The sequence below is a fragment of the Muntiacus reevesi genome, chromosome 21 (genome assembly GCF_963930625.1).
Source record: "Muntiacus reevesi chromosome 21, mMunRee1.1, whole genome shotgun sequence".
Classification (NCBI taxonomy): Eukaryota; Metazoa; Chordata; class Mammalia; order Artiodactyla; family Cervidae; genus Muntiacus; species Muntiacus reevesi.
Window position 1 is genome coordinate 16,816,136 of NC_089269.1, and position 27,542 is coordinate 16,843,677.

Genomic DNA, 27,542 nt, shown 5'->3' on the forward strand with positions numbered 1-27,542 from the left:
TGACTATTAGTTATCTCAGTTGGGATCTTGTCAAAGCTTCATAAATACTGACTGAAGTCACTAGAGAGTGTTTGGAGTGTAGCTTGAGTTGTTGATTAAAAGGATATCCTCATGCTTTATGTTTCAGGCAAAAAAGTGGACGTGAAGTCGTTTTGTTAGCAAAGAGGTTTTTATTTGCGCTTAGATGGAGGAGAATCTCATTTCTGCAGACAGTGGGGACTGCAGGAATGGGCAGTGAAGGGACAGAAGTATTTCACATGAAGCTGGAGATCTATTTGCTCTATCCAAATGCTTGAGTGCCTGCCCTGACCCTGCCCCATCCACAGGATGACCATGTGACTGGCGTGTCTGTGACAGTCCTAGTTATATCAGTTGTCCTTGTGTAATTATTAATAGCTTACCTTTCCACTCTCAAACATGGCCTGGTTGGATGATACATTACATGGCCATCCTTTCAGCAAGCAAGTCCCTGATCTGCAAAGAAATATTTGTAGGGAAGGGCTATAGACCAAAGACATGTTATCCTTTTATTTAAATTATGATTTCCACATGCTACTCTGTCTCCTGGCAAACTCTCTGAGCCACATTTGTCAGAGGATGCTCCACATTTTTCTACTCAAGAATATCAGCAAAGACTAGAGAAGTGTTACATCAAACCTCATGATTCATAGTTAACTGAACACCTATGAGAATTTGGTTAATTTTATATTTCATTTGAGACTATTCTAAACTTAAATAAAAAACATACGTAGGCATACCGTGCATCATCTTGATACTCACAATAAGGTGCATGTGTGTGTGTGTGCATGCTCAGTCATGTCCAACTCTTTGCGATCCCATGGACTGCAACCCACCAGGCTCCTCTGTCCACAGTATTTTCCAGGGATGAATACCGGAGTGGGTTGCCATTTCCTTCTCCAGGGGAATCTTCCCGACCCAGGGATCAATCTTGCATCTCTTGCATTTCCTACATTGGCAGGCAGATTCTTGACCACTACGGTGCTTATGGTGTTTCTGTTATCATTAAGTGAAAATCAAGTAGTACTATTTTAAATATTTGTGGGAAAATAATCTAACAAACCTCAAAGTGTTCTTAATAAACAAATCTGGATTCATGGACAATTGGAGATAAAATGGCATCCTAACACACCACAAAAATAAAGATTTTTCTGAAGTCCAAATAGAGAAAACTGATGGAAGAATGGAAAAATGATGGGATGCATGATAGCCAAGACACTGAACTCCAGAGCCCTATACCTTAATAAGAGGTATCATACCCAGATTTTAAGTGGCAATGTAGTTTTTCAACAGAACAGCATCATCTGAAATTTTAAATGAATGCTACCTTTAATGAATGCTACTTATTTTCAACTTTTAAAATTTTTATAGGGTGTTGTAGATTTTAAAATTATATAAAACTATAAGTATACAGAATATCACACACAGGTCTGTTTGTCTGTAGCTAAATAAATACTTAATAAAAGCACTGGGGCCGCAGAGAATTTTTTCTCTTTAAAGGGATACTTAAATTATCAAAGTTTGAGACCAATAAGAGTGAAAAATATCATGCTTGGAAATAGACTGGATTTCTGCAAAAAAGCAAGAGAAAGAACCAGACTCTCTGGTACATCAATATGTGAGCAAAACAGAATATAACTCCAAAGAGTATGAGCTGACATGGGCAGCTATAGTTGTCAACTGGACTCTCCTGCCTGCTTCTGCCTGGGATGGTTCCATTGCCTACTCAGATCTTCCTCTTATGTTTATCAACTTCTCTTAGATTTATGTTAGTTCTCTACTACTGTCTGTCTCTTTCTGCCCATGACTTTTGTACCCAATACTAGTCTTAAACTTCGATCTCAACTATAGGTCAGAGAAATTTTTTTTAAAAAGAAGAGATTGGATTAAATAAAAGAATACTTATATAAATACTTAGAACAATATCTGTGATATAGTAATAACTCAAAACATTTTCACTTCCCATAGAGATAATCTATTTTACTTGAAAACTTAGGTAACCAAGGTTTAGAAAGTTTAAGACCTATTTACTGTCACAGATCAATTTAAAGGCAAAAGTAGTTCCAAATAACATTAATTTTCACATTTCAAAAAGAAAAAAAGAAAAAAACCCTGGAGTAACTGGTAAGTTTATAGAGAATAAGATTTTTCTATCATTCTGCAAGTGCTACTTTAATAATCTGTTTTTTTTTTAACTGTCCTTGATGTGCTGAAGTACAATTTCCTTCTATTTTAAGACATTCTCATCTACTGTTTTGCCCTTGGATATTCCTTGTAGGTTTGAAGTATCCTCCTGAAGACAATTATGGATTTATCCATTGGCATTCCAACCTTATTACTGAGCCTATTTCATTTTGAGGTTTTCCCATACCGTATGCATGCCTAAGCATGCCCATAATATAGTGGATTCTCTATTTAATTTACATCTCTCAGTCGAATGCACAAGCTTTTGAAAATGGTTTGACTATTCTTTCCATTTGCTGTTAAAAAAAAAAAACTAAGTATTGCAGCCCAAAATATATTTATACAGCTTTCAGATAGGAGTATAAGAGCAGAAGGAAAAAAAAAATAAAACTATTTTTAAATGTCTAGATCACTTTGAAAAAAATTACATCATATCTTCTAGAAGAACTCTAGCTAATTATAGAGTGGGAAATACAAGTTATTTAAAGGGTATCCTTTAAGTATCCAATCAATAAGCTGGGACACTTTATACACTGTGCTAAGTCCTACAGACTTCCTCAGTAGGATTATTCATATTTTTATGAGGTTAAAGAGGATGCAATTGTGTGTATGTATATCTGTGTGTGAGAGATCTCAAAGCAAGAGAACTTAGTATTAAATGGTAAAAGGACTCTGAAGCTACAAGGATATCCTGAAGGCAATGGGGAGTCACTGGAAAATTTTAAGCAGGGGTTTTACTGTAGGGTTTTTGTTGCTCCAGCTGCAATAGAGAGCATGGATGGTGTGGTGTGAGGCAGCAGGTGGAAAGGTGAATTGTGAAGAAAATTCAATAGTTCAGGTGACCTTAACTGAGGCAATGACAAAGATACCAAGAGAGAACAATAAAAAAGGTAAGATTTGGTTATTATCAAGAGGAGAGAGTGAGGAAGAGGAAAGAGAAAAGATTAACTTCCAGGTTTCTAACCTGTGAGGACAGAAGGATGGTGGAGCTTCTAAAGAGAATGAGAAGGAGCATGCACTAGGAAAGATTCGGGACATTCACTCTGATGGCCATAATTTTTCTCAGGGAAGTAAGAGGTGGGAGCACCTTCCGAGAGAAAAGAGCAGAGTGTTTATACAGATGAGTTGTGGAGAACAGTGGAAGGTGGGGAAAGTCATTAATGAGAATGGAAAAGGAAGGTGGCCAAAGAACAGTCAAAGTTAATAAGCAAGTGAGGCAAGTGAGCATGCATTTGTAGTGAAATCAATCTGCACAGGTGTGTGAAGTTACAAAAAACATCAATCTGCACTACTATATGATTTTCTTTTTTTCCCAAATAATGATCAACCATCTCCATATATCAGTATAAGCATGGACCACTGGATTTATCTAGAGTTGCAAGTTTAAATACCAGACATAACAGAATTCAAAAGCATGAAGGAGGTGAAAACACCGTGAGAAAAATTTTAAGTTATCAACCATAGGGTTGAGGATGGGTAAGGAAAGGAGACCAGGAGAGAAAAGACAGTAAGGATTTAAGAACAGGGGTGTCAAGAAAATTGGACTGCAGTTTTATTGAGAATGAGAGAATAAGAAAGCTGGAAGAACAGAAGGTAATGAGATTAAATTTTCCTAAATGGAAAAATTCTAGATTTGTTTTGTCCAATATGGTAGCCACTTGCCATATGTGGCTATTTACATTTAAATTCAATAGAATTAAAAATTGTGTTCCTCAGTCACACTAGCCACATTTCAAGTGTTCAACAACCATGCAGGGCTACCATAATGTGTGTTTGGCCAGGGTGGATAAAACATCTCCATCATACAGAAAAGTCCACTGGAGATTGTGGCTCTAGATAATGCCAAACTCTAGGAAATTTCCAGGAGTGTAAGTTGAAGACAAATGGAGACAATAGCCACTGGGCAAGAGGCAGTAAAGGAATCAGGAAGGTGGAATATTTGATTGGTTTCCCACAGTGATGCTGAATTCAGCCTGTGGTAGGAGTTCCAATGAGGAAGATACGAGCTAGATGCTGAAGTCCTCATCAAATGTTGGGAGTGTGACCAGATAGATGAACGTGTAAACTTTGCTGAGAGTTGTAATGTTTTTCTTAATAGTGTATCCGAAACCCTTCAGGACTGAAATAGTGTCCTTTGCTTCTGAAACATGCTAGATGGACTGAATCTAGACCCAACTCAAGTGATGTTCCAAACCCCACTTAAACCTCTCCTGAACCATTCCTGGTTCAAAAATCACCTCTGTTGAAACTGTATCAAGAGTAGCTTTAGCCAACCAAATACTGTGGGATGAAAAAAGAACCTGTTGAGTTAACTCTATGTTGTCAGGTTAACTAAGCAGCTGAAAATAATGCATCTATGGCATAGCTTCACATGCAAGATTTAACAGAAACTCTTTGTGCCAGGATATACGACAAAAAGTCATCACTTTGAAGAAGATAGGCAGTTTGGGTGTGTCACTTGTGATTATTGGGCTTCCCAGGGGGCACTAGTGGTAAAGAATCTGCCTCCCAATGCAGAAGATGCAAGAGACGCGGGTTATATCCCTGGGTGGGGAAGATCCTCTGGAGAAGAGCATGGCAATCCAGTATTGCCATGGCAATACTCCAGTGTTCTTGCCTGAAGAATCCCAGGGACAGAGGAGCCTGGTGGGCTACAGTCCATAGGGTCGCAAAGAGTCGGACACAACTGAAGCAACTTAGCATGCACACACATTGTGTTTGTTAAACACATTTGTTATAATCTAGGATTTACACTTAAGACTTTTATGATCAAGAGGGGTGGCTATCAATGAAACTAGTTATACTGGCTCTTCATGGCTAAAAATATCACACAAAACAATTTCCAGTGGCATATGGGCTAGGTGCCACCAGCCTTCCCTTTTCTTAAGCATTGACAGGTATGAGCTACAAGCCCAGCAATCCTGCCCTACTAACATCAACTAACGAGTCAGCACAAGTACTCCGGTCCTCTCATTCCTCAGCCCCTCACCCCAGAAATTACTGTAGTACCAGAATGAGGGTAAAGTTTACCATTTTGCAAAGGTTAGTAACACTCGGAATGAGTAAATGAACAATCACATCACTTAGCAATTATAAACTAAAATAAGCCCAATCCCTCTTTTCTCCTATCACTATTGCTAATCCCTCTTAATTTGCCCATTCTTGTTAATATCTGCAATTTTACTTTCACTTGTTTTTAAGAACTAGGATGTTTTTAAGAAGCTGGATGTTTCTTGTTTTTCAATAGGCTACACAGTTTTAGTCTGCTGATTCTGCTAGGTTATATAGTTATTTGTGTGCAATGGGCTTTTCCACAGCAATATGCAGCAGAAAATTCCTTTTGACAAGCCACAGCAAGCTTAATTGAGTCATGACGTATGCCATCAAACAGCTTCCAGTGAGGCAAATGGTCTTTTTCCTAAGGTAGCATATGCTTTCACCCAGTTTCAACATGGCTAATATGATCTCACATGACCAAGGAAATTACTTTCTTCATTGGTGAAACGTTACAGAAAGGTATGGAGTTAATATTTGATTGAGCTAATTAAATTTTAAAGAGGAATATGCTCCACGAGGCTTTCTTCCCCCTTAGATTTAGTGAAAACTCTTTTAACAAAATCTTACCATTGAATTAACAGGTCAATTTTTTTAAGTTTGTTTTTCCACTCTATAGTTTAATCATTCCCTAGTGAGACTCCCAAATCAATTCTTTTAAACTTTCCATTCTATTTTAAATGTCACATAAGTAATATTAATAGAAATAACTCTTGTCAATATAGCATCTATGATTCTTTCCCACTGACTTTGCAGCCTGAAGGCATTCCAAATTCTGACATCACTTTTAATGTTTTCAGGACAGATGCTGTTAGGGCTTTCAGCACAAGTAGTAGATAATCAGCAGACATTAGTTAACTTGTGAACCTTCATCTGAATATCCCTCAGATCCTCAGGGGATCTGGGTGATATTAGAGCTTCAATGTCAGCCTGAAAAGTAACATCAGTAATGGGCATCGTCCTTACTTCCCTCCCCAGTGCAGCAATAAGGCACGGAAAAGAAGACAGTAAACCATTGATTTGAACCATATAAATGAGATGAACATAAATTGTGCTATCTGTTATATTCGTCCCCGATGCAAAATTTACCTAACATATAACACAAGTACTCCCATTCAACTGCATCGAAGGACTTCTTGGCATCTAATAAAACTGTTGCCACTGGTTCCAATTTTCTCTTTGTATTTCGGATGAGTTGCATTAGCCTATGCAGATTATCTGATGCTTATCTCCAGACATAAAGTCTTTCTTGGATAAGAGCTTATTAGATTTGTGATTACTTCATGTAGCAAGTGTTGTGGTATCTATTATTTTATGCCTACTGACATTGTATAAAAGGATATTTTTCATAATACTGTTAAGGGAGTAACGCAATCTTCAGTATAAGGCTATATGGATACGTAATAGTATAAAGAACCGTAGGCTGCCTTGATTCCAAGCCACAGATAATATCTGATGCTTTAAAAATTCAGTACAAACCATTTAAATGCATTACACTTATTCACAGTCTATTTCTGAAACTATGGGCTGTTCAGAGTGCTGATGGCAGAGAAGTTAATGTGTTGGTAAGCAACCTAAATTTTTATAAAGCTATTCTGAAAGTAACTCAATGCCACAGAAAGTAATATCAATTACTCCTTGCTTTTCAATTGACATTGCAAGGCTGCTTGCTCCAAATCCTACTCTTCAATTCCAGCACCTGCAAAGAAAAGGAAGGCACTGAATACCTCTCTGGGAGATTTCTGGGTACTGCAATCACAAGAGGTACTTCTGAAACTGCAAACATGGCCTGAAACACTTCAGAGTTGGGGTTCTCCTATATGCAAGACAGAAAAAGAGACACAGATGTATAGAACACACTTTTGGACTCTGTGGGAGAAGGCGAGGGTGGGATGATCCGAGAGAATAGCATTGAAACATGCAGATTATCAAGTGTGAAACACATCACCAGCCCAGGTTAGATGCATGAGACAAGTGCTCGGGGCTGGTGCACTGGGAAGACCCAGAGGGATGGGGTGGGGAGGGAGAGGGGAGGGGGGATCAGGATGGGGAACACATGTAAATCCATGGCTGATTCATGTCAGTGTATGGCAAAAACCACTATAATATTGTAAAGTAATTAGCCTCCAACTAATAAAAATAAATGGGAAAAAAAAAACCAAACAAACAAAGTTGGGGTTCTTCCCGCAAGTATTACTTAACCCTTTCATGCCCTGAAAACAGGGAATTGCATGTTAAGGGGAAAGCTGAGCAATTAAGAATAAGAATAAAGTCAGTTGATAATCTTTAGGGTTCCTATAAACTATATCCCGTGAAACAGAGCAGAATAGTGAGAAGGAGCTGGACTTTGAAGCTAATTTCAATCTTGGTTCCATTCTTTATTTACCAGCATAGACTTGGCCAGCTAGGAACAGCACTAAACTTGGGTTTTCTCGTTCAGAAAAGGTACTCACGATACTCACTCTTGGAGTTATCTTAAAGTTCAAAAAAGTAACACATAAAGAAAAATATTTAATGCTCAATGAATTGTCAGATGTTTCACTATAATTATTGCTAACAATAGTGAGCTATGGGTATATCTAAATTTGCATTTTTCAGGAGTCACAGAAAGGGCTAATCCAATGGCATACCAAGTATTCAGATTAGGCATTGTGCTGGGAAAACAATGGCATTCAACAAAGTGCACTGTGACAACTTACTTTGCGATTAATCTACACAAAATGGACTTCTTAAACATCACAGGAAGCGAAGACAGGATTCCAAATTGAAAAAACAAACCAATAAGGACAATAAGGACAAACTAAACACACACACACACACACACGCAAAAAAATATTTTCCATTATTACTACTCTTCTGTATTTACCTGGTATATCTGATTGAGTCCAAAAGATCCAACTTTTCTTCAAATATATAGGTTAGATAAAGAGGAAACAAAATGTTTAATGCAATGAAGGTACAAAAATAATTCTTTCTAGGACGTCCCAGTTATAGCAACCCAGTTACATAGGTTTGCAAATCAAACAACAACAAAACAGTAAATGAGTAAACAGTCTCTAGTGTAAATGCACAGACTGTAATAATTCAAAAAGATTCAGATTTAACAGAATTTTGTACTTCCACAGAGTTTTTTTTTTTAAGCTATTTTTAAATAGATGGAATCTTTCAGAATGCACTACCTAATTTTTGTTAATAGTGGGAAAAATATGTTTGGACTCTGAGTGAAGCAATTTCTAGAGAAAACAGATGATCCAAACCTGAGGCTAAAACTCTAAGTACATATACAGAAAAGTGCACAATATTCCCAGGATATGTGTAAACAAGGAGAGCCACTTCGTAAATGGTATTGGGTTTTGGTAACAGTATAATCCACTTTCATTAGGCATTTCCCTCTTGTGCATTAATATGTGACATCGTACTCTCAGATAACATTTCATAACGGAATGAAATAAAAAGCCCCTCCAGATTGCAACTGTAAGATAATCAGATTCTGTAGTGCTCATTATGACTGCAATTATGTAGCAAAACTCTCCAAATATAGTTCAGTTATTGCGGTTATTAATCATTCTGGTTTTGTTTCAAGTACTTGCTTTATAGCCTGCTGGATAGACTCCATTATTCTACAAGCTGAATGTCGAAAGTCAAACATGTGCATGTGAATCTGCTGTTCCAACGGCCTTTCAACATAATTTACCCTTTCAATTTGTATTTCTGAATACAAAAAAATAAAAAACAGGGGAGAAATAATGCTGGTGTCAATAGAGTCACTGACCTTTGCAGTAAACAGAAGATAGTTCTTAATGAAACACAACTTGGCAAATAAGAAACTTATTTTGCTAGAACTAGAAATACTGCTGCCTAAGAAGTTAGTCTCAGAATACCAATCAGTTCTTACAGAAAAGGGGAAAAAAACCTCAGAGAATCTGTATATTTGATAAGAAGAAAAATGATAAGAGGGCCGGGAAATGTGCATTTTTAAAGGTTCAAAGCACCAACATTATGGATAGAATGTATCTCTAAACATTTTATGCCTAAAACCATGTATTACTATTAATTTACTACAAAAGGCCAAGTAAAAGACAGTAGATTTATTATATACCACACACACCATCTGCAGCATCTTAAATCATTACTATAGAAACATTTCTAGGAAAAAAATACATCTGAAAAGTTCTGAAATGTCACATTAACTAAACAGGATTCCAATCAGATCCAGCGAATTCATTATTATTTAAATATTAACATGCAGAGAGACTAGAAAAAGAAATATAATAATACATGCATGTGTTATCAATGTAACAGTTCCCAAAAGGCATATCTCCAATTTCAAGTTGTCCATGATTTTTTCAGTTTCGCAACATACATTGGGCCCCAGGCTTTACCCTTATCTGGAATCACCAGGAGCCCACATTCCTGGCCAGTGGGAGCAAATGTGAAGTCTTGGGAGCAAGTCCTTGCCATTTCCTTAATGTCCACAGGCATGATGTCACTGTAGGAGTTTAAAACTTCACTGATCACATCTTGATTTTCTGCCTTGGAAAGTGTGCACGTAGAGTATACAAGCAGCCCCCCAGGACGTAAGGCCTTAATTGCAGACCTGTGTGTAATCAGAAAATGCAAACTGATTAGATATATTAACATAGAACCACAGAGGCTGAGGGCAAGAAAGCTTATGTACTTGAAATTAATCGTACTCTGACTGTAATAACTTTGGGTGTGTAGCCTTACAAATAGCCTTACAACTGTTCCTTTCTAATATATCCCTGAGTGACTAGAAAAATGATAATCAGACCACTCCACATGGGGAGGACAGAGAGTGTGTTTAGAGTACTTTCTTGTTTTGTACTTCTAAGGACAGGAGGATGGAGGTAGAGTATGTAGTAACTCATTTTCTTGGAATACACTGAGTGGTACTAATGGAGAAATATCAATAACCTCAGATATGCAGGTGACAACATCCTTATGGCAGAAAGTGAAGAACTAAAGAGCCTCTTGATGAAAGTGAAAGAGGAGAGTGAAAAAGTTGGTTTAAAGCTCAACATTCAAAAAAAAAAATAAATAAAGCTCAACATTCAGAAAACTAAGATCATGGCATCTGGTCCCATCACTTCATGGGAAATAGATGGGGAAACAGTGGAAACAGTGTCTGACTTTATTTTGGGGGGCTCCAAAATCACTGCAGATGGTGACTGCAGCCATGAAATTAAAAGATACTTACTCCTTGGAAGGAAAGTTAGACCAACCTAGATAGCATATTAAAAAGCAGAGACATTACTTTGACAACAAAGGTCTGTCTAGTCAAGGCTATGGTTTTTCCAGTGGTCATGTATGGATATGAGAGCTGGACTATAAAGAAAGCTGAGTGCAGAAGAATTGATGCTTTTGAACTGTGGAGTTGGAGAAGACTCTTGAGAGTCCCTTGGACTGCAAGAAGATCCAACCAGTCCATCCTAAAGGAGATCAGTCCTGAATATTCAATGGAAGGACTGATGTTGGAAGCTGAAGCTCCAATACTTTGGCCACCTGATGCAAAGAACTGACACACCAGAAAAGACCCTGATGCTGGGAAAGAATGAGGCAGGCAGGAAGAGAAGGGGATGACAGAGGATGAGATGGTTGCACGGCATCACCGACTCGATGGACATGAGTTTGAGGAGGTTCCAGGAGTTGCTGGTGGACAGGGAGGCCTGGTGTGCTGCGGTCCATGGGGTCGCAAAGAGTTGGACACGACTGAGTGACTGAACTGAGCTGAACTGAACTGAACTAATGCGTAGGTGGAATGGAGCACCTGAACGTCAGAAAAGTGGTTAGGGCTCAGTAATAGATGAAATTATGGGAACAAACATGATTTCCCAGAAAAAGGACAAGAGAAAAAAGTGGACTGAAGACAGACATCAAGAGAATACCTATATGCAAAGAAATCAGAGCTTAGAAAAAAATTTAGAAGGCTTCTCCAATTGAACATGTAGCTTCAGGGAAAAGATGGGAAGGAAGGTTTTTTCCCCACACCAAGGGGAAGATTTGAACATATCTGCAGATGCAAATCCAGGAGAATAGTCCCAGGACTTCAGGCTGCAAATGGAGGAGATAGCTTCAGAAAAGATGGATTCCAGCTCTTCATCTGAAACAACAAGGGAGAATGAACTGGGAACTGGGATGTCCTAAGATAAATGGAAGTTCATGATAGACCATCTTGATAAGAGTGGAGTAGGAAGCAAGGTCACCTACTGAGAGAAAACTAGAAAAGTTATAGCCCTGCTGCTGTGGTTATAACCCCAGAGAAGTTACTAATCAAGAACTTCTGTCTACTGGATTCAAGAGCACAGACAGACCCATCTCATACCTATATTTAAACAACTAGAGCACATTCCAATAATTGAGGCTTCTAATGATGACCCACATTATGCTTGCAATGCAGGAGACCTGGGTTCAATCCCTGGGCTGGGAAGACACCCTGGAGAAGGGAATGGCTATCCAGTCTGGTATTCTGGCCTGGAGAATTCCATGGACTGTATAGTCATGGGGTCGCAAAGAGTCAGACACAATTGAGTAACTTTCACTTTCACAGAGCTTTGTCGCTCAGACAAAGTGTCTGACTCTTTGCAACCCCATGGACTGTAGCCCTCCAGGTTCCTCTGTCCATGGGGATTCTCCAGGCAAGAGTGCTGGAGTGGATTGCCATGTCCTCCTCCAGGGGATCTTCCCAATCCAGGGATCGAACTTAGGTCTCCCGCCCTGCAGGTGAATTCTTTACCATCTGAGCCACCAGGGAAGCCCTCACTCTCACAGAGCACATCCCAACAATTGGGGTTTCTAATGAAGATCCACATTATGAAAGTAAGTTCAAATTCTGTTTTCTATATTTAATTATTAAAGGATTGAAAAATTCTAACTCAAGACAAGCAAACTGATGACAAGATTTTTTCCCCTCTCTCTCCTTTAGACATCCTTAAATATAATGTGTTGAAAAATGTACTAACTCAAAAACAATAAAGTAAACAAGACTGAGAAACTCATTAACTAACAGTGAATTTCAACACTTCTCTGAAATATGATATGTAGATACAGGAGCAGTAGTGAATGAAGAGAGTAGAAAGAGAACCACAGCCACAGAGGGCATAAAGTGACCTGTCAAATTACAAAGAAAAAGCACACAAAATGTTACGGGAGTAAGAAGTGAAAACAAAGATATCAATTCAAAGCATATATAATGAACTACAGATTTCAGACTCCTATTTATGGCAAGTCGGAGAGCCAGGTAAAAAGTTGGAAGGTTTTTTTTTTAATTGAAGTATAGTTGATTTACAACGGCTGTGTTCATTTCTGCTGTATAGCAGAGGGATTCAGTTACACATTCTTTTCCATTATGGTTTACCATAGGATACTGAATATAGTTCCCTGTGCTATGCAGTAAGACCTCGTTGCTTACCCATTCCATGTATAATAGGTTGCGCCCACTAACCCCAAACTCCCAATCTACCCCTCCCCACCTTCCCACCCCCTTGGCAATCACAAATTTTTTCTCTATGTCTGTGAGTCTGTTTCTGTTTTACAGATAATTTGATTTGTGTCATATTTTAGATTCTATATATGTGATATCATGGTATTTGTCTTTCTCTTTCTGACTTACTTCACTTAGTAAGATGATCTCTAGCTTCATCCATGTTGCCACAAAAGGCATCATTCCATTCCTTTTCATGGCTGAGTAGCATTCCATTATATATATATACCACATCTTCTTTATCCATCCGTCAATGGACATTTACGTTGTTTCCATGTCTTGGCTATTGTGAATAGCGCTGCTATGAACATGGGAGTGCATGTATCCTTTAGAATTACAGTTTTCTCAGGATATATGCCCAGGAGTGGGACTGCTGAATCATATGGCAACTCTATTTTTAGATTTTTGAGGAACCTCCATACTGTTTTCCATAGTGACTATACCAACTTTCATTCCCACCAACACTGTGGCAGAGTTTTTTTTCCACATCCTCCCCAACATTTGGTATTTGTAGACTTCTTATTGATGGGCATTCGGACTGGTGTGAGGTGCCACCTCACTGTACTTTTGATTTGCATTTCTCTAATAATGAGTGATGTTGAGCATCTTTTCATGTGCCTAGTGGCCATTTGTAAGCCTTCTTTGGAGAAATGTCTATTTACGTCTTCTGCCCATATTCTGACTGGGCTGTCCATTTTTCTGTTGTTATTGTTGAACTGCATGAGCAGTTGTATATCTGTATATTTTGGATATTAAACCCTTTCCAGTGTCATTGTTTGCAAACATTTTCTCCCATTCTGTAGGTTGTCTTTTGTTTTGTTTATGGTTTCCTTTGCTGTGCAAAAACTTTTAAGTTGATTAGGTCCCATTTGTTTATTTTTGCTTTTATTTCTATTGCCTTGGGAGACTGGCCTAAGAAAATATTGGTCCAATTTATGTCAGAGAATGTTTTGCCTATGTTCTCTTCTAGGAGTTTTATGGTGTCTTAAGGCTAATAGAGTTTTGCCAAGAGAATGCAAAATGAAGCAGGGCAAAGGCTAACAGAATTTTGCCAAGAGAATGCACTGGTCATAGCAAACACCCTCTTCCAACAACACAAGAGAAGACTCTACACATGGACATCACCAGATGGTCAATACCGAAATCAGACTGATTATATTCTTTGGACATGAGTTTGGGTAAACTCCAGGAGTTGGTGATGGACAGGGAAGCCTGGTGTGCTGTGGTCTATGCGGTCGCAGAGTCAGACACAACTGAGTGACTGAACTGAACTGAACTAAATGGTGTCATGTCTCACATTTCAGTCTTTAAGAATTTTATATTTATTTTTGTCTATGGTGTGAGGGAGTGTTCTAACTTCATTGATTTACATGCAACTGTCCAACTTTCCTTATACCACCTGCTGAAGAGACTGTATTTTTTCCATTATATATTCTCACCTTCTTTGTTGAAGATTAATTGTCCATAGGTGTGTGGGTTTATTTCTGGTTCTCAGTTCTGTTCCCTTGACCCATGTCTGTTTCTGTGCCACCACATCATTTTGATTACTGAAGCTCCACAGTATTGTCTGAGGTCTTGGAGGGCTATGCTTGCTTTGATTTTGTTCCTCCGAATTCCTTTCTGGGTCTTTTATGGTTCCATATAAATTTTTGGATCATTTTTTCTATTTCTGTGAAAAATGTCACAGATAATTTGATAGGGATTGTATTAAAACTACAGATGGCTTTGGGTGGTATGGCCAATTTAACAATATTAATTCTTCCAATCCAAGAGCATGGGATATCTTTCCATTTCTTTGAATCATCTCCCATTTCCTTATGTAATGTTTTATATAGTTCTTAGCATGTAAGTGTTTCATTTCTTTAGGTTTATTCCTAAGTATTTTGCGAGCGGTATGATTTTACAAGGTATTTTTTTTTTTTACATTTCCTTTCTGACATTTCATTGTTACTATAAATAAAAGCAACTAAATTATGTATGCTGATCTTGTCTCCTGCTACATTGCTGAAGTCATTTATCAGTACTAGTAATTTTTGTGTGGAATCTTTAGGGTTTCTACATATAGTATCATGCTATCTGCATATGATGACAATTTTATCTCTTCCCTAAAAGCTGGAAGACGTTTAATCTAAGAAAGTTGAATAATTATATAGGAAGACCTAAGGCACTCCCTCAGCAGCGGCCACAGGACTGGAAAAGGTCAGTTTTCACTCCAATCCCAAAGAAAGGCAATGCCAAAGAATGTTCAAATTACTGCACAATTGCACTCATCTCACATGCTAGGAAAAACATGCTCAAAATTCTCCAAGCTAGGTTTCAAGAATACGTGAACTAAGAACTTCCAGATGTTCAAGCTGGATTTAGAAAAGGCAGAGGAATTAGAGATCAAATTGCCAAATTCTGCTGGATCATCGAAAATGCAAGAGAGTTCCAGGAAAACATCTACTTCTGCTTTATTAACTCTACCAAAGCCTTGGACTGTGTGGATCAAAACAAACTGTGGAAAATTCTGAAAGAGATGGGAATACCAGCCCACCTTATGTGCCTCCTGAAAAATGTGCATGCAGGTCAAGAAGCAACAGTTAATCAGACATGGAAAAATGGACTGGTTCCAAATTGGGAAAGAAGTTCATCAAGGCTGTGTATTGCCACCCTGCTTATTTAACATATATGCAGAGTACATTATGTGAAACGCCAGACTGGATGAAGTACAAGCTGGAATCAAGATTGCTGGGAGAAATAATAAAACTTCAGATATGCAGATATCACCCTTATAGCAGAAAGTGAAGAGGAACTAAAGAGCCTCTTGATGAAAGTAAAAGAGGACAGTGAAAAAGTTGGCTTGAAACTCAACATTCAAAAAACTAAGATCATGGCATCCGGTCCCATCACTTCATGGGAAATAGATGGGAAAACAATGGACACAGTGACAGACTTTATTTTCTTGGGCTCCAAAATCACTGCAGATGGTGACAGCAGCCATGAAATTAAAAGATGCTTGCTCCTTGGAAGAAAAGCTATGACCAACCTAGATAGCATATTAAAAAGCAGAGACATTACTTTGCCAACAAAGGTCCATCCAGTCAAAGCTATGGTTTTTCCAGTAGTCATGTATAGATGTGAGAATTGGACCATAAAGAAAGCTGAGCACCAAAGATATTTTTGAACTGTGATGTTGGAGAAGACTCCTGAGAGTCCCTTCAATAGCAAGGAGATCAAACCAGTCCATCCTAAAGGAGATCAGTCCTGAATATTCAATGGAAGGACTGATGCTGAAGCTGAAGCTCCAATACTTTGGCCACCTGATGCAAAGAACTAACACACCAGAAAAGACCCTGATGCTGGGAAAGAATGAGGCAGGAAGAGAAGGGTACGACAGAAGATGAGATGGTTGGATGGCATCACCAAACGATGGACATGAGTTTCAGCAAGCTCTGGGAGTTGATGATGACAGGGAAGCCTGGAATGCTGCAGTCCACAGGGTCGCAAAGAGTCAAAATAGGACTGAGCGACCGAACTGAACTGAAAGCACCCCATAAACCAAAGACCTCTGCATCAGCAAATCATAAAGTCACATCACCAGGCCAAAATATCACCCCTTAAAACCCTCCACATTCTTTATTGTCCCATTATTAAATAAAAATGTACAATGACGGATAATTAAGAGAAATGCTTATGCAATATGTGAGATGAAGAATAAAACAAATAGTGGGGTGGGGTGGGATGTGGGAGGGAGTCTCAAGAAGGAGGGGACATATGTATGACTCTGGCTGATCCAGGTTGATGCATGGCAGAAATCAGCACAATACTGTAATTATCCTTCAACTAAAAATAAATGAATTAAGGAAAAAAGAATAAAAGAAACAAACAAAAAATGGCCTATAAAGAAACAGAAAATTGAGGGAACAAAAGAGACATATTAATAACAAGACCTAGTAAATGCAGAAAGGTCAGCAAAAATACATCACCCACAAAAACAATAAGAGAATGCCATGAAACTGATGAAGAAGAGAGCTCTTAGGAATGAAATACACGTTATCAAAGTAAAGGATGTTCTGCAGGAGTATTTGGAAGTTATGGCTGAAAAATCTTCCAAAAAAGTGTAACAATGGATTGACTGCAAATGAGACAAGAAAAACAAATCAAGTAGGTCCGAAGTTCAATTAACAGGAGTACTGGAAAGACAGCAGAGAACTGGGGGAGGGGGACTTGATTAGTGCAGGCATAAGAAAAGAATTTTCTAGAGATGAAAATAAGTGTTCAGATTAAACTAACCCATCATAAGGCCAGAATATTCATTATTATTTATTCAGCATCTATTATGGTGCCAGGCATTGTTCTAGATGTTGGATATACATTAAAGCACAACAACAACAAAAACTCTAACTTTCATGAAGCTTACATTCCAACTGGAGGAGACAGACTATAAAAAAAATAAGTCTCTCATGGACTGAATTGTGTCCCCTTAAAATTCATGTGTTGAAACCCTAACCCCCAGTATCTTACAATGTGACTGTATTTGGAGATAATATCTTTAAAGATGTAACTGAGTTAAAATGAGGTCATTAGGGCAGGCTCTAATCCAGTACGTCCAGTGTCCTTATAAGAAGAAATCTGGACACAGAATTACAAAAGGAAGACCAAGTGAAGACACAGGGAGAAGACTGTTATCCAAGCAGAGAGACCTCAGAGGAAACCAAGCCTAAGGACTCTTTGATCTCAGACTTCTAGCCTTCAGAACTGTGAGAAATTTCTGTTGTTTAAAGCCAGGTGTCTGCGGTACTCTGTTTTGGTAGTCTAGCAAACTAACTGGAGAAGGCAATGGCAAGCCACCCCAGTACTTTTGCCTGGAAAATCCCATGGACAGAGGAACCTGGGAGGCTGCAGTCCATGGGGTCACGAAGAGTCGGACACGACTGAGCAACTTCACTTTCACTTTTCACTTTCATGCATTGGAGAAGGAAATGGCAACCCACTCCAGGGTTCTTGCCTGGAGAATCTCAGGGACGGCGGAGCCTGGTGGGCTGCCGTCTCTGGGGTCGCACAGAGTCAGACACGACTGAAGCAACTTAGCAGTAGCAGTAGCAGCAGCACATATATATCAACATATACACACATAATTATACACACACATACTCACATACATATATGTGTACGTGTGTGTGTTTGGTTGCATGTGTGTTTTTCCCTTGCCAAGCAATCCTCCAGTTCTCGGCAAACACTGACTTCATGTCCTACAATTTAATTCAATTCTAACACTATACACCTGGTCCCATAAAACTGTCCTTCGAATGCCAACTGTAAGTTCAAGTCTCTGTTACTTCTGACCCACTGGCTATAAAATGGGGGATCCTACAATGCCCTCTTTACCTTAAATAATTTCCTAGAATGGCTCTCTCACTATGTTACTGATTTATTATTAAGATACAATTTAGGAACAGCCAGATGGAAGAGATGCACAGGGCAAAGTCTGGGAGACACCTCCATGCCCTCTCCAGGCACACTACTCTCCCAGCACCTCCTCTCCATCCTGACAGCTCTCCAAATTTCTCCACTGATGGGCTTTTATAGAGGCTTCATTAAACATGCACAGTTGATTAAATCATTGGCCACCTTGAACTCAATCTCCAGCCCCCTCTCCCCTCTTTAAAAGGGGTGAGGGGTGGCCCTGAAAGTTCCAACCTCTCATCACATAGTCAGTTTCCCTGGCAACCGGTCCTCTATCCTTAGGGGCTGCACAAAAGCCACCTCATTAATGTAAACTAAGGTACGGTTGAAATGGACTTGTTATGGATAACAAACATTGGTCCTTTCACCCTTACCAAAGCCAGGTATTATAACAAGACGTTCTATCACTCTCATCACTTAGAAAATTACAAGGGTTTTAGGAGTTCTGGCTTGAAACCAGGAACAAAGATGAAATATACATTCACAATATCACAGTTTGCAAATATTTTTAACTTAGTGATAGGTTCTATGATGAAAATTAAATCAAGATAAGATTTAATTATAAAGGTAAGAGGATTGACTTCCCTGGTGGCTCAGATGGTAAAGCGTCTGCCTACACTGTGGGAGACCCAGGTCCTGGATTGGGAAGTCGACTTCAATCCCTGGATGGGGAAGATCTCCTGGAGAAGGAAATGGCAACCCACTCCAGTATTCCTGCCTGGAAAAGCCCATGGATGGAGGAATCTGGCAGGCTATATAGTCCATGGGGTCGCAAAGAGTCCGAAATGACTGAGAGACTTCACTTTCTTTTTTCAAGAGGATTAGGAGTACTTAGATGGTATCAGAGATTGCAATTTTAAGTAGGATAATTAAAAAGGGTGACACTTCAGGAAGCAACATCTGAACAAAGACCTGAGGCGATAAGGAAGTGGGCCATGTTTGAAGATATTTGAAGGAAGAGCATTCTGCACAATTGGAATATCCAGTGCAGAGACCTTTAGACGTGTGTGGGGAAGAAGAACGGCAGAGTGGCTGTAACACAGGGAGGAAAAAGAAGTCAAGATGAGATCAGAGAGAGCTAAGAGGAGAGGGTGCGGAGGGTTTTACATAACACAGTCAAAACGCCAAACTTAGGAATGAAAAACATACACACTCAGATGCATTACTGTTAAATTTTAGAACTTTGAGAACAAAGGAAAAATGCTAACTACCTACAGAGAGAAAAACTGGTTACCTCTAGTGGTCCAGGAATCATACTGGCATCTGTGGAGTAGCACACTCCAAATCCTGGGGAAAAAGCAGTTTAAAGTGGGTGCTATTTTTTGCCATATTGTCAAATAAATACACACGAGGGAGAAAGAAGCTTTCAGCTATCTGATGACTCAGAAATTTTACCTCTAGCAAAATGAGGAGGTAAATCAAGAAAGAGGAGGAAGGTGACACAGAAATCAGTGCACACCACGGAAGAGAACAGTGAAGGGAGTAAAGTCCCGGAACGGCAACTGCATGGGAGCCCTTAGAGAGTAACTGTTCCAGATTAAAGGAGAGGGAGGCTCCAGGGAGAAGCGAGAAGGGAGAGAGGAAATGAAATAACTGGGAAAACACTGAAGGTTTGGTACATGTACGGGTGGTGGGGATGGGGTAGGGAGAGAGAGAGGGTGGGAGAAGAAGAGAAAGAGGGAAGTGGGGGAGAAGGAGATGAAGGGAAAGAGAGGGAGGCTATTCGCCTAACCCGACTGTAAGAAAATTCTCCTCTCAGTGTCACTCTGATGACAACATTAAACCAACAGAGAAGGAAATTTACTTCTAACATATTGATCCATTCTGTGGTGAACAATATTTACAATATTAATATTTACATCATTGGCCCTCAATGTTCAGAATCACTCCATAGACTGATCCTGGTAATGTTTCAAAACAGATTATAGAATCTCAGAAAGACTACTGTCACCCTTGACAACTTAAACATAAAGGTGCAGATGTACGACACTGGGAAGTAGAAGGGAGAAATGAAGGAGGCGGTGGGGGTGTACATGCTCCTATATTACAGAGAGAAACCAGGAGATAATGCCCTGATTATTTCAGAAAAGAATTAAAGCTCAGAGTGTGTTTAAAGATACTTCCCACCACAAGTAGAACAAGAAATGTAGATCCAAGTGTGCAGCACCAGGTTCTGAGCTCACCGAGGGAGAAAGTGTGCTAGGGTGAGAATGCAGGCTGCGGAGCGCTGTGAAGAGGGGAGGGAGGTGTAAGTGAGAAAAGCCCCAGCAAGAAGTCAGTGCAGGTACACCCTGGAGACACTGCAGGTTTGGTTCCAGACCACAAGAAGGCAAATGTCGCAACAAAGCAAGCCACAAGTTTTTTGGTTTCCGGTACATATGAAAGCTACGAAAGCTAGACTGTAGTCAATTAATCTGGCCTGGCAGATGGCTCAAGAATCTGTCTGCCAGTGCAGGAGATGCAGGAGATTTGGGCTGACCCCTGGGTCAGGAAGATGCCCTAGAGGAGGGCATGGCAACCCATTCCAGTATTCTTGCCTGGAGAATCCCCATGGACAAAGGAGCCTGGCAGGCTACAGTCCGTGGGGTCGCAAAGAGTCGGACATGACTGAGTGAGCATGCACATACATAGTCTATTAAGTCTGCAATAACATTATGTCTAAAAAACAATGTATACATCTTAGTTAAAAAATACTGCTAAGAAATGCTAACCATCATCTATCTGAGCCTTCAGCAAGTCATAATATTTTTGTAATAATAACATCAAAGATTACTGATCACAGATCACAGTAACAATAATGATGAAAACTTTGAAATATTGTGAGAATTTCCAAAAAGTGACAGAGACACATAAGTGAACAAAGGCTGTTGGAAAAATGGTGCCACAAACTTTCAATTTGTAAAAACAGAGTATCTGAGAAGCAATAAAATAAAATACTATGGGTCTCTAAAGCTGATAGGTGAAATAATAAAGGATAAACATTTTTTAGAGGTTTTGTAGTGACTTGAAAAATAAATAAAGGACAAATAATTAGAAATAGTTGCCTGTGCTCACTTCAGCAGCACATATACTAAAATTGGAAGAAGTAATTGCCTCTGAGGAATAAGGCTAGAAGGGAGGGGAGTGTTAGGCGTAAGTTACTTTTAAGTAAAAAGCTCATTTATATTTTTAATTTTTACTCATGCCATGTATTTCTACAACAATACAAATTAAAGGGAAACTATGACAGTAGGATAAATATGAGATTTTCCCATAGAGATCATTTACCTTTTTGTTTTTTTAATTTTGACTGGTAAGGAATTAACTCTCTGGAAAACTCATTCTCTCAGGAACAGATAACTAAAATTGTATGGTATCTAGTATTTCTAGTGGTTTCATGGACCCATTTATTGATTAAAAAAAAATATTTGGGAGGTGACTACCACTATAGGCTTACTACTTAATCTTCACCGTTTGTTGTTAGTTTACAAAAAGTTTTTTTTTAATCTGTCTTCTTGTCATTGCCCCCTAGATATTCTCCAGAGAAACTTTTTTAAAAGGCTCATATCTAGACATCAGAGATGTGAACTGTTAACAGGGTAACAGCCTCCGGGAGGAAGAATAATGGACCCCCAGAATGTCCATATCCCAATCCCCAGAACCTTTAAACATATCATATCACATGGCAAGCGGATACAAGCAGATGTGATGGAATTAAGGATTCAAAATGGGAAGATTACACTGGATTATCTGAGTGAACCCAATATAATTATGAAGGTCCTTAGAAAATGGGAGTAGGTGAGTCAGAGAAAGAGAGGTGATAACTGAAGCTAAGTTTGGAGTGACAGGAATGCTAGCCAAAGACCAAGGATATGGGCTGAATCTAGACACTGAAAAGGTAAGGAAATCATTCTCCCTGTCTCAGTCTGTGTGGGTTGCTGTAACAAAATACCAGAAACGAGGTGGTTTAAACAATAAACAGTTGTTTCTCATAGTTCTGGAAGCTAGAAAGTCCAAGATTAAGGGGTTCAGCATCTGGTGAGGATACCTGCCTCCTGGTTCATAGATGGCCTCTGTGTCCACAGTTGGTGGAAGGCGGTAGGGAGCACTCTGGGTTTCCTGTTACAAGAGCACTGATCCCTATTTTTTGAGTGCTCCTTCATAACCTGATCACCTCCTAAAGGCCTGATGCAATCACACACGGGATTAGGATTCCAACATGTGAATTCTGAGGGACACAAACATTGTAGCTCTCTCCTAGAACCTCAAAAAGAAACTGCAGCTCTGCTAACACCTTGATTTTGAACCTATGACCTTGAGAAGTATAAGATTAAAAATTTGTTCTATTTTAAGCCACTAAATTTGTGGTAATTTGTTAACAGTAGCAATAGGAAACTAACACACCTGTTGATGACTTTAAAATTTTTTTTTTTTAATAGTCACATACTAAGGCATCAGTGATAGGAAGAAAAAAGTCACTCAGTTATGTTGACTCTTTGTAATCCCATGGACTGTAGCTTGACAGCCTCCTCTGTCATGGAATTCTCCAGGCAAGAATACTGGAATGGGCTGCCAGGCCCTCCTCCTCTTCCTGACCCAGGGATCAAACCTGGGTCTCCCACATTCCAGGCGGATTCTTTACCATCTGAGCCACCAGAGAAGTCCCATGGCATCAGTAGATTTTGCTACAATTGGGCAACGACTACACTCTTTTTCATAGCATTAGGTGTAAGATTGTTTCTTAAAAAAAAACTAGATTACTATACAACAGATATATACAATTTGAATGAAGGTATCTTTAAACTCCCATTAAAAGGATTTATTTTGATCCTAGCTCCACAGTTAGCAAAGCCAAGGTCTAATCAAGTAAGCATGATTCTTTCTCACTACAGTTGTACAAAAGCATGTAGAAGCCTCATCACTTACAAACAATATGTTCCTGGCTTGATGCAAATTTAAATTAATTTCTAGAATGTTGCCAACATTGGCCGATTCTTCTGCTTTGTTTTCGTTCCAGTTTTCATAATTTATCTTTCTAAAATTAGGTTGGTATAACTTAACTGGCCACATTAATTTCTTAACAAGGAAACTGTGTGGTAGCACAAAGGTTTTTTTATGAATTGGGCTAATCTCAATGTCTCGGAGCAAAATGTTAGGAATTCCTTTCAAATGGCTGTTGCTGTTTTGCCGCTGCTAACTGCTGTTTAAATACAATTTTTGTTCTTTTGCTTACAGTAGTTACAGACCTCAAAAATACCATAATTCTGTATTCAAAGATCAAGGAAAACAAGTAATATGAAAAAAGTTCATATAGAGTTCATATAGCCAAGACTTTTCTATACTGAGAATTATTTTCTTTCATAGTGTCTAGGATAAATCATTTACTTCCATAATCAGTCACACGTATTTTGAAATAACCTGTAAGAACCAAGCAATTACACTATTTAATTAATTTGGATAGGTTTCATCCAAATCAAAAAGAGAAACCTTTTTAAAAGGCTTTTTAAAGACTGTCCTAAAAAAAAAAAAAAAAGACTGTCCTTTTTTAAATCTGGTTAGCAGGTGTGAAAGAGGTGTTACTTTAGGAGAGAAAATGTGACAATCAGAACAGAAGATGTGGCTTAGTAGGTCTTAACAAGCCCAGTAAGAAATTTTAAATTCTAAAGGGAAAAAATATTTAGAAGTTAGAGAGATTTTAATAATACTAAAATTAAACTGGCAAAGTCATGGTAATGAGCATATAACAACGTAAGTCAGGACTAGAGAAGAAAAATAAGCAGTGCTGAACCTGGGATCTGGTAGAAGGCAAAAGGTTGCTCTATGCTTGTGTAAATTTCTGTGCCACGTAGTTTTTGGGTTTTTTTTAGTAAGAGGAATTAAAACTAAACAACTAAGCAACATCCATTCTGACATAATGATATCCTCTGCTAACCTTTTCCGAATGAGCTATGTACCTTGACCTCTCAAAGACTTACGTTTCATGGTTTAACAAGATCCTGAATAATGGGATATTTTTCACTTGTGCTATAACACTAACTATATGACATGAAATAACAGGTTAAATTAACACGGGCTTTCTCTACTATTGACTTATAACTGATGGCAGAGAAATCATCAACAGAGCTTTCAACTCATACTTATCAGTGGAAGGCAGAAAAAAAAGTCATAACTAATTACAGAAGATGAAGCCAAGTATTATTTTGATCACATGAGGTTAAAGGCTAACCTAATACTTCAAACTGAAGTGGGAACTAGTAGACATTATGCTGGGTTTTATATATTATTCAGTACACAATGTCCAGCTCTAATGCAGAGCTGGAGGAAGTTACTTCTAAAGGAAGCAGGATGGCCACATAATACAATCCCTCTATCGCTTCCCCGGAACACATACATCCCCTCAGAAGTCTCCCACCTAAGTGCTGATCAGGCTTAATCCTACCTGAAATATGAAATAAGATTCTACCCCACAACTGTACTGCAGGAAATAAAGCTGATCTTGATTAACAGTATAGAATAAAATAGTGGGAAATGCTTTTACCACAGTACCCCTAAGAGAAAAAGAACGATGGCTTTCTTGCCACAGGATGTACATCAGATACCCTGTTGCTCCATGGAAGATAATGGCTGCACAAATTTTTCCACATCTTTGGTTTTCTTTCAGTGTATTATGGTATTTGCTGAAATGCATTTTATATTTAAACCACCTAGTCAAAGTAAAATATATTCTTAAAAAAAGAAACCATTAAATAGAACATAACATTAAATTAAATTTTTCCCATTTACAAACAGAAAACTTAATGGATTTTTGGCAGTTCAGAGAGTAGACCGAAATGGCACTTCAGATGCACTATCTCTTACACTCCATGGTGAAATCCAAAAAGCTCTGTAAACGACAGCTTTTTTCTTAAGTTGGTGGCAGATTCACTTGGCCTCAAAATTTGACCTAAATTGAAGTAAGGCTATTTATGGTCAAGACTGAGCCCATGTGGAATAACCACTCAAATGTTTTGCTGAAAACATACAAAGTTTGATTACAGGGTGCTGCACCAGACCCTATCGAGGAAGGTGGGTGATGCGATGCAACAAATATGTACTATATCACTTTTTTTGAAAAAATCAGAATTCTGAAATACATCTGGCCTCGAAGATTTTTAATAAGATTTTTGGGCTTGTAGTTTAGATTCAAGTGAGTCACAATGCAAAGCTAATGAGAATATTTTCTATACTGTAGCTATATGATAAACTCGACACATAGTTATTTGTTGAAAGCTTAATTATTTTTTAAAGTAAATCATTTAAATGCTAACTTTAAAAGACATCAAATAGGCAAATCTGCAATCTATATGCAGAATCCAACAGCACTTTCTTATTCTAATAGAAATTAAGAAAAAAGCTGGATTATTTTTATGTTCTCTCAGTACACCAACGGTTCTTCCCCATCACCCCCTCCCAAATGTGTTGTGATTTACATGCTTGTATTTTTGAAAGAACACTTTACACAATCAATGATAACGCCACCTTTTTTTAGGAGTTCATTTTGTAATTTTTTTTTCAGTGATTTTCACTGAATTTCTCTGTCCTTGAAAGATCTGCTTAGAGAAAAACAGAGCATCAAGCCCAGAGAGCCATTTATAATACCGGTTTAGAAACAAGGCGAGAACATGTTGCTTTCCCAGCAAAAAAAAGAGACCACCTTTATATTTCCAGACTATCAACAAGTTAAGTATAACGACCAAAGAAATACAAAGAAAAATGATTACCTGGTTTTAACATCTTGAAGGAAAAAAGTATTGCCTTAATGAAAAATAAGTTCAATGACCTTTAAAAACTAAAAACAAACCAAAAAACCCTGTAAGATATGTTAGAACCCTGACAGCCATCCAAGTTTCAAAGGGCGGGTATTTCAAGCCTACCAAACTTGAAAACATGACAAGGGGTGTTCTATTTTTCCTCTGGCGAATCTGAGTATTAGAGAATGTTATTTTAACAAAGAGCTATTAAAACAATCTAAAACATTAAAAAAATATAAATTTCACTTTTCTGATCTATTCTTCTGGTCCTTGATTAGAAATGTGGCATTCTGCTGGAAGGGTCACTGTTAATTAGATCACTAAATCTGTTCTTTGCATTAAAAACAACTAAGCCCAAAGTGCAGAAGAGTATGAGCATAGCAATACTGCCATCTTTTGACCAGAGCAGAAAAGTGATTTTTCTCCCCTTATACTAATTCCTTATGATTTACCATCAAGGGATAAACATATTTTTATATCTTCCTGTAATGGGTTTGAAGTTACAGGCACAGCGTCTCCTACCACAACTGCCGGTACAGAAGTAAAACAATCATAGATTCTACATTCTTTAAAATTCAGATTGCAGCTGAGCACTACTGTGATTAACATATTTAGTCCTCACATGTGTATGTGCTCAGTCATGTCTGACTCTGAGACCCTATGGACTATAGCCCTGCACGCTCCTCTGTCCGTGGGATTTTCTGGGATTGAACCTGGTCTCTTATGTCTCCTGCACTGGCGGGCAGATTCTTTCCCACTATCACCACCTGGGGAGCCCCATATGTACTCATCTTTCTTCCTGTCCTTTCTACCACCATTAAAGAATCAGGCAATGGAGAAGCAATCAAGTGAAACAGACCTAAAAAAATCCCTAACCTGACACAATATTAGCAAGACTGTTCCCTTCATCTTAAAAACTTCAGCATTAAACATTTTTTTAGCCAAGTTAGAATACAGTAATTTCAAAAACTTTAAAAAAAAACATCAATCTTGCAACTGGTCCCTTGTAAGCATTTAATATTCAAGTAATGTTTCAGAAGTCCTATAAAAGTCTACTTTATGAGCCTACTTGCAACCTATGTGAAAAAGAAAAGCAGCTAACTAATTAGTAATGTGAAAAATATGTAAAAACTACTGGCAGTCATTGTATTAGTGTCTTACTGCCCAAATGACAAAAACTAAATCCAAAACTAAAAAAGGTGAAATGCTTCCAGAGTACATGTATTCCTCCATGAGGAAATTCTTACTCTTTCTTCAGGATAGAATATTCCTTCATTAACGGGAACATGGATTTGGTCCAAAAATCAAATGAGATGCTGATTCCCATGTTAACCAAATGAAGGACAAGTGACAAGCCCAATTAATAATGCTACCTTATGTTTACTGGATGCTTAACTTTAAAGAGCACTTCACACATGGCGTCTTAATAAAACCTTATGAAGTGTACAGGGTAAATTGTCTGACCCAGTTTATCAAGTGGAGGGTCATGAAGACTCGGGGACTTGCCTGAAGTTACACAGCTAATTAACATAGCACAAAGTGCCGCCCTAATCTAATACCAGGAGAAG

The 27,542-nt window shown here is 38.5% G+C and overlaps 1 protein-coding gene across 1 annotated transcript in view; it reads right to left on the reverse strand.

The window, feature by feature from the left end:
- Positions 1–9,329: 9,329 nt before the first annotated feature.
- NSUN3 (NOP2/Sun RNA methyltransferase 3) overlaps positions 9,330–27,542 on the reverse strand; it is a 56,345-nt gene continuing 38,132 nt past the window's right edge. The window contains exon 6 of the mRNA XM_065913832.1: positions 9,330–9,853. Within this exon, the coding sequence (XP_065769904.1) occupies positions 9,583–9,853 (271 nt within the window). The 3' untranslated portion in view covers positions 9,330–9,582. The remainder of the gene's footprint in view (positions 9,854–27,542) is intronic.